The sequence below is a fragment of the Hemibagrus wyckioides genome, linkage group LG03, assembly GCF_019097595.1.
Source record: "Hemibagrus wyckioides isolate EC202008001 linkage group LG03, SWU_Hwy_1.0, whole genome shotgun sequence".
In the NCBI taxonomy this organism is placed as follows: domain Eukaryota; kingdom Metazoa; phylum Chordata; class Actinopteri; order Siluriformes; family Bagridae; genus Hemibagrus; species Hemibagrus wyckioides.
This window is the reverse complement of record NC_080712.1, coordinates 21,602,002-21,616,536: the sequence shown is the minus strand read 5'-3', so window position 1 is coordinate 21,616,536 and position 14,535 is coordinate 21,602,002. Positions and strand designations below refer to the sequence as shown.

At 39.1% G+C, this 14,535-nt stretch overlaps 1 protein-coding gene across 1 annotated transcript; it reads left to right on the top strand.

The window, feature by feature from the left end:
- Window positions 1-1,461: 1,461 nt before the first annotated feature.
- Window positions 1,462-4,085, top strand: foxi2 (forkhead box I2). The gene is made up of 2 exons (XM_058386125.1): window positions 1,462-2,227; window positions 2,495-4,085. Exons 1-2 carry the CDS (start codon window positions 1,639-1,641, stop codon window positions 3,058-3,060), a joined length of 1,155 nt encoding a protein of 384 aa, XP_058242108.1. The 5' UTR covers window positions 1,462-1,638; the 3' UTR covers window positions 3,061-4,085.
- Window positions 4,086-14,535: the final 10,450 nt, after the last annotated feature.

Sequence of the window (14,535 nt, the reverse complement as noted above, 5' to 3'; positions counted from 1 at the left end):
ATTCAGACCTCCTCCAACTCAGCAGAATACACTGCTAAATCCCCTTATCCCTCTCTGTGTGAGGTATACAGTGTAGGAAAGTGAAATGTCAAGGCTTGGTAAAATATATCTTTTATTAGAGAAAGTGATAAATCAATGTATTTTTGCAAAATTTGTGTAAAAAGTGTAGGGCTTATAGCTGAGACTCGAGAGATTTAATTCACAAAATTATTCACGAATTGAGCAACTTTTAATATATAGGTTTCCAAATAATAAATAATGAACATTATATGCTATTTTTAACACTCTATGTAGCATTATATGTTATTGGATGTTCAAGAACTTTAGTATTGTTTATCACTGATTTTGATCCCAGGTTAGTGATCCTGATCCCCATCACCTGTAACTACGTGCCCTAGCTTTGCTGAATGTCCTTGGACTGGGGTAGGAAGGGAAGTACTCCGCCTTGGAGGGCAGCTATCCCCTAATACTACTGAGTTATAATTAGTTTTGTGATATATATTATAGAATTTAATTTAGATGTATCCAGTGTGTGTGTTCGATACTCAATGTGTTCTCAATTGAAAATAGGCCCAAGAAATACATTGAAAAGTGAACATGCAAGAGATTTGTAACTTTTGTGCTGGAAAAAATCAATGTGAGTAATAAGGCAGTTTTCAGCTGAGTTGATGCTATTGTTCATTGTGCCTAGAAGAATGTAAAATCAGAAGTTTGATACGTTTAATTAAAACTGATTTACAACAAAATGTTGTACTTGTGTTTTATAAAATAAAGTAGATTTTTAAAAATTGAGATAAGATGAGAATATGGGGAAATAATTAATGGCGAGAGGTCAAGCTGTGTCATTCTGAAACTGTGTGAAAGGCTGATTCACAACGGTGTTAATTCACATCATCTGCATGAGGTCTCGGTTTTGTTATCTCTTAATGTAGTCTGATTTTTTGGCATCATTAACCCCTACTCTTTAGACAATATGACAGTAAGATCATGTTTTTATTTATACTTAGAGTTCACTAATGTAACATTCTGACATTTATGTCAAATGGGAGTTTTCTTCCGTGTTTATAAGCGCAAAAGGTCCAACCAAATAGACACATTTAAATTACTCTTCAGTTTAAGGTTCTTCTTCTTCTTCTTCTTCAAAAATGATTGTAAAAAAGACCTGTGTTCGAACCAGGACGGTATACTATGGTAATGAATGTTAATAAATGTCTCACTTCGCCTGTAAATCCCTATATTCCATGGGAGAAGCTGTAAGGATGCATGTCTAATGTTTTGCTTACCATAATATCAAATAAAGGTGTATAGTTTTCTAAGCAGAAATGATCGCCTTGTACCTCAGCGCTCTCTCTCTCCATTTCGCTGATTATGAATGAATCTTGTCCTCTGATGTAACCACGCCCCCGAATCTGATCGCTAATTCCTATAGGCTGGGAGTGTTGAAGCTGCCGGTAGAAAGCTCCATGGCGCACGGCGCCTTTATAAATGCCTACACTTCCACTGCAGTTCATCCAAACCACTTGTTGCTGTCGGGTGTCGTGTGTGTGTGAGTGTGAAGGAATCCGGTGAGAGCGCACGCGCTTGGCCGGAGACAGAGTGTGCGTCCGCTGTGGGATTTATCGAGTGCTGTGACAGGACATGATGAACACCGTGGACGCGCAGATCCACCACAGTTCTGCCCCCGCCGCGAGTCCTCTCCAGTCCAAGAGCGCGCACGACGCGCCAGAGATGGCTGTGTACTGCGACAACTTCGTTTACCACCAGCAGAGTGTAGCGAGCGCGCAAAGGCCAGCCGGTTACGGCCTCGGCGAATACGCGGCTACCCCAAACCCTTACCTTTGGCTCAACGGTCCCGCAGTGAACTCCTCACCATCATACTTACACGGAAACAGCAGCCCGTCGTTTATATCTCCGTCATACGGCTCCCAAAGGCAGTATCTCGCCAACTCACCCGGCTTCGCTGGTCCTGACCTCGGCTGGCTCTCCATCGCAAGTCAAGAGGAGCTGCTGAAGTTGGTGCGTCCACCCTACTCCTATTCTGCTCTCATTGCCATGGCTATCCAAAACGCGCACGAGAAAAAGCTCACGTTGAGCCAAATCTACCAGTACGTGGCGGACAATTTCCCGTTTTATAAGAAGAGTAAGGCGGGCTGGCAGAACTCCATCAGGCATAACCTCTCCCTGAACGACTGCTTCAAGAAAGTTCCGCGCGATGAGGATGATCCAGGTGAGTGGCTGCACTTCAGCGCAACAAAACACACTTCATATCATCACACTTCACGTTATTACTGCATGACACATATACGACTATGATGTGACCATTTCATTCAAAATGCATATAAGAAGCCAAATTAAGTGCGAAAGAGAGAGAGAGAGAGAGAGAGAGAGACTGAAGCTTGTATAAAATTCTCTTAATATCATTTTGATACATTTTGGGATAGAGGTGCAATTCTTATATATGTCTCGAGTCTTACAAGTTTTAATTCTCTCATAGGAAAAGGAAACTACTGGACTTTGGACCCCAACTGTGAAAAAATGTTTGACAACGGAAACTTCCGGCGAAAAAGAAAGCGCAGGTCAGAAGGGGGTACCGGGCTTTCGACTGGCACTAAAGCCGAGGATGGCAGACCTATTGCAGGTGTCAAGTCCTCTGATAGCGCGCACCTGGGCGGGGCCGTGTCTCCGGAAATAGACCCAGCAGCCAATGAGAGCCATAGAAGCGCGTCTCCAACGGCTCCTGCTTCAGCGCCTTGCTTCAACAGCTTCTTCAGCACCATGTCTGGGATGAGCTCGGCCCCGGGGCCAGCCGTTAGACAGGGCTCTCTGGGGCTAATAAACGAGCTGTCCAGTCGGAACATAAGCGCTCTAAGCCCGTATCACGCCACCTCTGCGACCGACGCCGCGCCACCCGGGGAGCAAAATGACCACACCGTGCACGCGGGTAGGCCCACGTACTCGAGCGCGTTCGGTGGCGCTCAAAGTGCGCAGTACAACGGCCACTTCTACAACAGCTTCAGCGTGAACAATCTCATATACCCGAGAGAGGGCACGGAGTTATAATCACGGAACGCCCTTAATATGGCTTAGGACAGTTCTGAATCTGGCCTTTCAAAGGCATTTTCATAATTTAGCCTTGAAATTAAAGCAGCTATACCCCTGCATAAAATATTCGGTACTAAATTAAGCTTTACTGTGTTTATTGTATTAACTGGGACTTGTATAAACACCAAAGGTTTACAGGTTATTCAGCACGCCTATAGTAGGTATTACATTAACACTTCAGAAAATAATTCAACACTGGAGATGGTAATTCAACACTGGACAGGGTAACACTGGGGATTTCACTGTGTAACGGGGTGTAAGGCTATAGCTCAGATTGTGACATACTTACACATTATACAGTGTAAATGGCATTGAGTCAATGAAAATATGCATTCATGATCGGTTATGTACATCTTGGATTTACACGCCTTCCAGATTTTTAGTCCAAACGTATTTTTTTGTTGTTCATGTTCTAGTTTAGATCACTTACACTTGCAGCCTGTGGACCAATACTTCGTTCATTTAATGCACTAATGGTTGGTTGTGTTTCTGAGGAAACTTAGAAGATACAGCCTAAACATGTCTAAATCCAAAATTGTAATCAGTGGGAAATGGAAATGGATTGATTTTTAATCATTAGTGTTCTCAGCTGTACCATCCTTTCTCTCTATCTCTATCTCTGTCTCTTTTTACCACTGTGTTTGTATTTTTGTACATTATATAGTTATTTTAAAATATATATTTATATTAAATTATGTATTTTTGTAGTCTGTTTCAGAGGACAAAGATATATTTTGTATTTGGATAATAAGTTATGAAGACAAAAGCATTTCTGCATACGGGCCACTTAGTTCATCTTCTGGCTTTTGGAAAGTTTGTCCACATTTTAAACCTCAAATAACGGGACCCCTGTTTTTAAGAACGTGCAGATATTTCCCCTGTTTTTAAGAAAATTGCAGTTTTTACACTTTTTTAAATCTTTTGTATAATAATATTTGTTTATTTTGATGTTTGTATTATTATGTATTATTATTTATGTGTTCCCTGACCTTTTGTACGTTTCTATAAATATAGATTTGAAAAAATCCAAAACTTCTAAATTGGATTTCGTAGATTTCTTTCCTCATCTTCTCATGTTAAACACATCTAAAAACATCTTAAAACGTATATCGGTAATATACACAAGTCACAAGTATATAAGCACAGAATGAATGCAAACTTTAAAGTATTAAATGATCTCTCACAGTTCTAAAGAAATAGAAAAAAGGTCAGATCAGGTGTTCCGCTGTTGGATCACTTAAATATTACGTGAAAACAAATACAGCTGAATGCTCTGAAAAAGGTCTATTAGGACTATTACCCCTGAGATATCAAAATTACCATTAAAGAGCCATCTTTTTGGAGTGTAAAATGTTTAAGCTGACAAAAAACTTATAAAATACTGACAGTGCCATGAAATTAGCTCACAATCCTGAGGTGCAGAGAGCTTGCAGTTCCACTATTCCAATTATATAGTGGGTTTAATTGATGTAAATAATAACTGATTGACATTCCCAGAAACCTTCTTATCATTTTTAAAAGGAAGACAGGGCTTATTTAGATTTAACACATTTCTTCACCGCTTGATTTCAGCACAAATTAGGGTAATGTGGCTGAATTTCATTGAAGTCATAAGGAAAGGTACAAACATTCATGTCTCCCTTTATTTTAATATTCCTAGAGGTCATATCAGCTGTAGAAATTTGTAAGGAAAATCAGTTCAACACAAATTGTGTTCAACAGAATAGATAAACAATTATCTACAAGTAAAAGTATAGTGTGTTTATTTATTGAGAAGGTGCAGTTAAATCCTTGGCTCATTAGTCAGTGTTATTCCAGATATATCATATATCAGGTATATATTTATATTTATATAATTTTTGTTATGGTTTTATGACTTCTGCATTATTGAGTCAATAAGATTTTAATTTTCCAACAAAAAAAATGTCACAGAAATGTTTTATACATCAGTTGAGAATGCATCATATTACTTAAAAGACTGCTTTTAAGACAAAATATTATGAAGGCTGGTGGTATTCCAACAGTAAACACACAAACAAACAAATAAATAAACAAGAAAGTTCAACAGTCAAAGTCTCCAGAAGAACTGTGAAAAATTCTCCAACATGGTCAGTAAAACCTGCCAACCAATTTCCTTATTAAAATCTTAAAAAAGCAAGATAAAAGAGTTATCACACCAAATATTGACTTTGTCCAGTTTATTACTGTTTACTGCACTTTATAGTATTTTTATTTACGAACATTTAGTTTACATTTACATTTACATTTCTGCCATTTGGTAGACGCTCTTATGCAGAGCGACGTACAAAAGTGCTTTAAAGTCTCTATCAATGAATACAATAACACTGGTTCAATAGTTTCATTATTGTACATCATTTGCATGTGCGTAACACTTTGAAAATTTCTGTTTACTTTAAAAAAAAGTTAAGCCTAACAACTCATGATCTTTATCTTGTCATAGCTCACAATGTTATGAGTAACATTTGTCAGTCTTTTCCATGTCTGAAAAATATCTGAAAATGAGAGTTTCTGAACATTTAATCTTGTTTATGGGGACATCGGGGGTATAAACAGAGTTTATGAGTTTATGATGTAGTATGTATACAGGTCAGTATTCTGTGATGAGCCAGAAAGAAAGACAGAAAGAGAGTGTGAGATTTTCTCACTGGATATTTTCTCTGGTAGAGAGCCAAACCCTCAGCAGAGATAACATGGCTGAAACCTCTGTATTAATATAGAGAGGCACAGAAACAATGCTATTATTGTTCTGTATATGTCATACCAATCCTCATGTACGCAAGAAGCCAAGTTATGGAGTGAGACAAGAGAGAGAGAGAGAAAGAGAGAGAGAGAGAGATAAAGGGGCTACCTTCCTCCTTTTGTCTTCCCTTCTTTCAGTCTGTTTGAATAAATGCTGGGAAGAACCCAACTGGTCGTTTGGAGATTAAGAGAAAACTCCCAGTAAGAAATTCCCTGAACGAGAAGGGCAGTGCCACCCAGGAGGCGGAGAAGCAGAGAAGGGCTCCACAGAGATAGAGAGAGAGAGAGAGAGAGAGAGATTCACAAAGATTCAGTCTGACATATACCTCACAGGAAGACTCCTCAAAGTAAGGATTACACAGTGGAATATCCCCATCATTACTTGTCTGCCCCCACCCCAACTCTGTGAAGTGCCAATATACTACTATATAAGAACACCATGTTCTGAGAACTATTTTAGCTGTGTGGACCAGCGAGAGTCTGAATCAAAAGCTTTACGAAGCCCTTAGGACCCAGATGTAGAGAAAATGTCATTACATTTGCATAATAATAATAGTGAGGTATTCACATAATTGGACATACTTAAAAAGCATTGTTGCCACATTATCAGCACTTAATCAAGTACAGCTTTGCCACCTCTTTTTAAACCTCGGTTTAACCCATGCTTAGAGGTAAGGCAGAATACAGTCCAAGCATCTGCTTGTAAAAGGAATTAATAATGATAAAATTACCGAACCGTATAACCAAATGATAAAATACTGCAGTTCACAACTCCACACATCTCCCTAAGTCACAGTTAGTTTTCTGCTAACTTATTTCTGTAGAAAATATTCTGCTATGATCATTTCCGTGCCACTTTATAGTAACTTCTTATTTTTCAGTTCAGACAGCATGATATAATTTTTTCTCTTTCCCCAATGCCGAGTCCTCAGTTAGCAGCAGCATGAGTAGACCATTAAGGCTAAATTTTCAGCACCTAGATTATCATCCCCTCCATTTTAACTGTCACACCTTTGTTCCTGCAACAGTTAAAAATGGAGGGTGTACAAGCACAAAGACTGAGGCTTATCTCTGTGGTTCAAAACCCTGTAAGTTCAGGAAGTATGTGAGTATAACTCTGTCGATCAGAACAGATATTTCTCTGATAATTCACAATTTAGAGAAAAGGTGGGAAATAATTCACTGAGTAGACTCAAGAAGTTAGGTTATACAGAACAATGTATTAATGTATGAACAGTACAGAAGAGATTTCTTAATAGTTTAGACTGTTACTGTCTTTGAGTCTGAGCAAACATTTTCTCAGATTTTTGAGATTTTGACATTACACTAGAATTTTCGAGGGGTCTCTAACCTGGTATCTCGTGTGTGTGTGTGTGTGTGTGTGTTTTGCTGGGAGATGCTGTGCCTGCAGCTGTAAGCGAGCTGCTACATGTTTGAGAGGAGAGAAATATGAGAACTGCAGAGTGAGTGATAAAGGGCTGTAATTAAAGTATTACATCGCTTTCCTAATGCTAAGCACAGAGCAGCAGCCCACCACCTCAGTGAGGCACAGCACTCAGCGCTGTCTGGGCCTGAACCCGACCCCCACGCCTTAGTCACACACACTGTGTCATGCTTTACAGACCAGAGCCCAGGTTTCTAAAACCAATGCAGTGTTAAGATCATTTAACTTCATTTCAGAGATATATTCAGTGTGGTGAGCTCACGCTGCTGACTCATTCCCTGGAATTTTAATAACTTCTTCTGAAATATGGCATCATTTGATGTACCAAAAAGTTATTTATTTAATTCTGGCAATTGTAGATATTTCTCTAATCCATCTGAGGAAAAAAATCACTCTTTTTCAAAACGATTATTTAGGCTTACGTTGTTGTGTGAAGTTTTAGTTCCGAAAAACGCTGGAGAGAAATGTTCTGATCTCTCAAACTTCGTCTTACAACCAAGTGAACATAAAAACCCACCAGCAAACCTGCTTCACAAAAAAGGGAACCACTACCACTACTACATTTAGATAATTAGGGCAATATATAAACTGATTGTAACATAAAGGTAATCAATATATTCTCAGAGCTCACACTGAAAGAGTTAGTTCTTTATTGTCACTGATTTTAAAATGCTAAAAATGTTTAACAGTTAAGTGTGTAAAGGTTAAAAAGTCTAACATTCTGAAAGGTTATAATGTGTGAAGTAAAATGTAAAAAAAAAAAAACCCACTGAACCATCTTTTAAGGTTAAAATGTTAAAACATGTTCAAAGGTTAAAGCATTAAAATGTTGATGGAAATTGAAATGTATTATATATATATATATACACTATATTGCCAAAAGTATTCGCTCACCCATCCAAATAATCAGAATCAGGTGTTCCAATCACTTCCATGGCCACAGGTGTATAAAATCAAGCACCTAGGCATGCAGACTGTTTTTACAAACATTTGTGAAAGAATGGGTCGCTCTCAGGAGCTCAGTGAATTCCAGCGTGGAACTGTGATAGGATGCCACCTGTGCAACAAATCCAGTCGTGAAATTTCCTCGCTCCTAAATATTCCACAGTCAACTGTCAGCTGTATTATAAGATCGTGGAAGTGTTTGGGAAAGACAGCAACTCAGCCACGAAGTGGTAGGCCACGTAAACTGACGGAGCGGGGTCAGCGGATGCTGAGGTGCATAGTGCGAAGAGGTCGCCAACTTTCTGCAGAGTCAATCGCTACAGACCTCCAAACTTCATGTGGCCTTCAGATTAGCTCAAGAACAGTGCGCAGAGAGCTTCATGGAATGGGTTTCCATGGCCGAGCAGCTGCATCCAAGCCATACATCACCAAGTGCAATGCAAAGCGTCGGATGCAGTGGTGTAAAGCAGGCCGCCACTGGACTCTAGAGCAGTGGAGACACGTTCTCTGGAGTGACGAATCGTGCTTCTCCATCTGGCAATCTGATGGACGAGTCTGGGTTTGGCGATTGCCAGGAGAACGGTACTTGTCTGACTGCATTGTGCCAAGTGTAAAGTTTGGTGGAGGGGGAATTATGGTGTGGGGTTGTTTTTCAGTAGCTGGGCTTGGCCCCTTAGTTCCAGTGAAAGGAACTCTGAATGCTTCAGCATACCAAGACATTTTGGACAATTCCATGCTCCCAACTTTGTGGGAACAGTTTGGAGCTGGCCCCTTCCTCTTCCAACATGACTGTACACCAGTGACCAAAGCAAGGTCCATAAAGACATGGATGACAGAGTCAGGTGTGGATGAACTTGACTGGCCTGCACAGAGTCCTGACCTCAACCCGATAGAACACCTTTGGGATGAATTAGAGTGGAGACTGAGAGCCAGGCCTTCTCGTCCAACATCAGTGTGTGATCTCACAAATGCGCTTCTGGAAGAATGGTCAAAAATTCCCATAAACACACTCCTAAACCTTGTGGACAGCCTTCCCAGAAGAGTTGAAGCTGTTATAGCTGCAAAGGGTGGACCGACGTCATATTGAACCCTATGGATTAGGAATGGGATGTCACTTAAGTTCATATGTGAGTCAAGGCAGGTGAGCGAATACTATTGGCAATATAGTGTATGTGTTGTATATGGTTGCAGTGACGTTCAATTGCATTGCTAAGGTGTTGCTAGGTAGTTGCTATCATAACCCATATGGTACCTATGGTGCTGCTAGAATGTTGCTATGATATTCCAGTGGTTTGTTAGGGTGTTTCTAGGTGGTTCTTAGCCCAGTTGGTTGCAATGGTGTTGCCAGAAAGAGTTAGCTAGGGTGTTGTAGGTGATTGATATGATATTTCAGTGGGTTACTAGGGTGTTGTAGGGGAATTGAGGACATGCTAGTGTGTTGCTAGGTGGTTGCTATCCTAACCCAGTTGTTTGCAAGGGTGTTGCTATCATATTTCAGCTGGTTGCTATGTTAAATCTATGCGATGATGACCCCATGACTTCCTATGGGGGGAAAACACTCATTTTGTAGCATTGTTATACAGCAACCATAATTCTGATGTTTCCCAAAATCACATGAAACCTACTGCAATATGGCATCTATGTCTATGCTCAATTTCATGGTTCTACCAAAAATCTCGTGAACTGTGAAAGTTTATAAATATAATAATAATAATAATAATAATAAGAAGAAGAAGAAGAAGAAGAAGAAGAAGAAGAAGAACTATGTTGGCTTGATAGGAGGCTATAATACCAGGAATGAACTGTATATACTGGCACAGAGTGTCCCAGTCTAACAAAAACCTTTGAAATTCATGAAGCAAATTTTTATAATGTGATTGAAGAGAGAGCTCTCCTAAAGAAGGTAGTGGTGGTGTGAACTCCATTTATAATTTGAGTGTCTTTGTCAACTGTGTGTGTTTGTGTGTGTGTGTGTGTGTGTGTGTGGTTCTCAGTTAAGAGGTTACTGTACCTATCATGTGGAGTGAATGAGCTGGGGGTGAGTCGGGACAGGTCAACGGTGGCCAAGGTGTCCATCGTTATTTTTCCGCCTGTCATATCTCATGAGGTCAAACAGGAAGTGGTCAGTGTGGGATGGGGGAGTCAGACACAAGTAGGCTCTTCACAGAGGATTATGATTAACAAAGCAGAGTCCGCACGTGCAAAGAGAAAAACACACAGAGAGAGAGAGAGAGAGAGAGAGAGAGAGAGAGAGGGAGGAGAGAATTGAGCTGCCAGTAGAAACCAGTAGAAAACAACACCTGCATACTATCCAATTGTGAAGTATATGAAGGGCCACAAAAGCCATACTCCTCACCAAACAGAAACCTGGTGGATGTCCTGAGGCTGTATTACATTTGTGTTATTTTAGTAGTATGTAGTATTTTTAGTTACACATTGTTTTTTTTTCCACAATTTCCACAATTTCTGAAACATCAAATAGCTGGAAACATGCTTAAGACATTACGATATGGAAAAGCAGTGATAATCTTTTTCCCTTTCATAAATCTTCATTAGTTCAGCACCAGCAGCATTTGACATATGCATTTGATCTCTTCCTCAGTCCTGTGACTGAACACAGAGACTAAACACTCAGCTGGAACTAAGAGGGTTACCACAGTAATTACACTGAATGTGTAATCATCATGATTAAGGTTGTGATCTTTTAGGTGTACCACACTGCAGAGTAAACGCCCTTAAAAGATTTAATGTACTCCGACGGGTAAGAATTGGTGACAGGGTAAGTATATATGTCGCCTCTTAATGGCCTTAATATAGTACAATGAGCTTCAGATATCTGTTGTTTGTGAAAGCATGTAATCAAATTCAAGTTTGAACTGAAAATTGTTTGTGGAGCTTTAATAGTGATACTTTATGTTAATAAATGAATTAAACTGTTGATTAATGAAACAGGAAAAATATGAAGTATTAAGCAGATAATAAATGCAGTTCATAATTTATGTCTGCTATATAATAGCTAGAGAGAGAGAGAGAGAGAGCAAATGAAAGTGAATCAGAAAGTGTGGCAGTGAAAAAGAAGAATTAGAGAAATCTAGAGAAATGTATGGTGTTATTCCATAGTCCCCATGCTTCTGTTTTCAGCTTTTCTTCTTTAATTGGACTCAAGCTTTGACTGACACTTCTCCAGGGGCCGCTCTCTCTGCAAGCACGTAATAAACTATTACCCAGTCACCCTTAACCTGCCTCTACCTTAATCGACATGGACAGGCCTTTGTGCAGCATGAGACAGGGGCCGTTAGTGTATTGTATCCCGACTCAGACGGCCCCAGTCTTAGAAAAATTGTACCACAACCTCATCCAATCCCCCCAAAATTTCCAGCCTCAAACAAAACCCCCTAAAAGAAAACAAACACTGGTGTGTGGTTATAAAAGGTGAAACTGACCACTAGCTGCTTCCTTCAGTATCACACACTACACAGCCAATTAGCACAGCTTACTTTGCTGTTTATACACATGTAGAGAGATAACAAGGCTGATTTCTGAGCTGGACAGCACACCGGCTACTTTAAAAGATTCGGTGCTGAAGTGGTGTTATAAGAACATTTAACTTTTCGTAAATAATACTCTGAAAGAGGTTTTATCATTTACTGAATTTTCTGTCAGATGACAAATGACTAGTTATTGGTGATTAGGGTTCAGAATTAGCAGCAGCAGGTTTTCAACTGATCTTAGAAAAAAAGTGCAAACTGGAAAAAGTGATGGGTCTGACATGTTCTCATTTAAACTCATGCAAATGAGAAAAGGTCAAAAGGAAAAGGTATAATAATCTTGCAAATGGAAAACTATGTTGGAAATCCAGTGAAATCCTGCATTAATCTTATCTTAATAATTTGTTGTTCTAAAGATTTTTTTCACTTTATGTATATTTTGCCTATAATAAAGAGATTCAACATTGCAAACATTTGTTAGACTGTAGTTCAGTGGGGCAGGCTTTGTAATGAATTTAAACGTGTGTATGTGTGTGTGTGTGTGTGTGTGTGTCTGTGTGTGTGTGTGCGTCCCTGTATGTGTGTGTGTGTGTGTGTGTCTGTGTGTGTCTGTGTGTGTGTGCGTCCGTGTATGTGTGTGTGTGTATGTGTGTGTGTGTGTGTGTGTCTGTGTGTGTGTGTCTGTGTGTGTGTGCGTCCGTGTATGTGTGTGTGTGTGTGTGTGTGTGTGTGTGTCTGTGTGTGTGCGTCCGTGTATGTGTGTGTGTGTGTGTGTGTCTGTGTGTGTGTGTGCGTCCGTGTATGTGTGTGTGTGTGTATGTGTGTGTGTGTGTGTGTGTGTCTGTGTGTGTGTGTGTGTGTGTCTGTGTGTGTGTGTGTGTGTCTGTGTGTGTGTGTGCGTCCGTGTATGTGTGTGTGTGTGTGTGTGTGTCTGTGTGTGTGTGTGCGTCCGTGTATGTGTGTGTGTGTGTAATTATAGCTATCGCTGGGTTGAGTTCACTACAGGGGCAATTTGTCACTAATGAAAAATGCATGTGTAATTATTGCCTGTCATTCAAACGGCTCAAATGGTTTTTTTTTAAAAGTCTTGTCATTAAAATAGTCAGATGTATACAATAAAAAAGACAAGAAAAATTTAGGAAGAAAATGCCTATAACTGATGAGACACATATCAGACAATATTAGATGCAGAACTGATTGTAAATGACATGAAGACTTCAGCAAATCAGTGTTAAAACTGTAGAATTGAAAACTGTAATAATGTGTGTTAGTTTAATTTCTTTTAAAAATTAGTAGATATTGTACATTGAAAACAAAAAATTGTTTTCAACGACACCGACACTCAAAGAGACATTCGTTTCTGACCAAAGAGAAATGAAAATATGACTGTATAATAAAGTTCTTTTTGTTTTTTTGTAATCAGATTAAGATTTGAGGATTAAGGAATCTTAAACTGTCCAATCAGAGCGAGGAATATAGTGACTTTTCTTTTGGTGTGACTGTGAATGTTTTGAATGAAATAAAGATCACCGGTCTTACATTTTGCAGACTGCTAGAATGCAAAATAACAATTTTTAGTTCATATATTGTAAGAGAGAAATCATTATTTAAAAAAAATATATATACACCTTATTCTTGGTGTGTGTGTGTGTGTGTGTGTGTGTGTCGGGGAGCAGGTGTATACAGTGGGAGGTCTGTCTGCGGTCAGGGTCCTGGGAGTCGTGCCAGCAGTTTTCTGCCTCCATGCATGCTCTGTACTTCTGCTTTTAAGTACTTTGGAAGTCTTAGTCAGTCATTTTTCCTCTTTATTCACTATTCAGAGGAGTTAAAAATCCCATTCAAACTTTTCTCTGCCTCTCTTTTCAGTTCGTCTATGAATAATCCACTTAACATAAATCAGTCCATTCCATTGTTTCGTGCTTTAATCCTTTCAGATATACAGCGCAGTGCAGAAGACTTTGGTGAGGTAGATGCCATCAAAAATGACCTTTTTAAGCAGTGAGCAGTAAAACAACCCAAATATTTGATCAAATCATATGTATAAAAAAATAATCATAATCATAATTTATCACACAGTGATGAAAAACTGAAACATTTGTGTAACATGACTGAACAGAGCTTAATGTTCATTATAAAACTTCTTGGAAAAAGGAGTTATGTTTGGAATTTTTCATACAATTCAGTATACATAACCTACATGTATTGAACAACATAAAAATAATAAAAATAAAAATTTATTTTAAAAAAAATGTGCTATGGAAGATTCAATACAACCTTAGCTAATGAGCTATGTTATTTAATAAGCAATCAATATCCCAGCTTTTCAGGTAAACCTATTATATACATTCACCGTCCACTTTATTAGGTGCACTGTCATGTATTTATCTAAACAGCCAATCACATGGCAGCAGGACAATCATGCAATCATGAAGATACAGGTCAAGAGCTTCAGTTAATGTGAACATCTTGACTTGTGACATGGATATTGGTACCATATGAGCTGGTTTGAATATTTCAGAAACTGGGATTTTCACAACACTTTCTTGATTTACACAGAATGGTGCAAAAAAGAAAAGACTTTTAGTCAGAAACAGTTCTGTGAATGGAAACACACAGAGGAAAATGGCTAATCACTGTTTATAGCCGTAGTGAACAGAAAAGTATTGCAGCTTGCACAAAACATTAGCCTTGAAGTGAATGTGCTACATCTGCAGAAGAACACATCAGGTTCCACTCCTTTCAGTCAAGAGCAGGAACACGAGGTTTATAAGCACAGATTCACAAAACATGGACAGC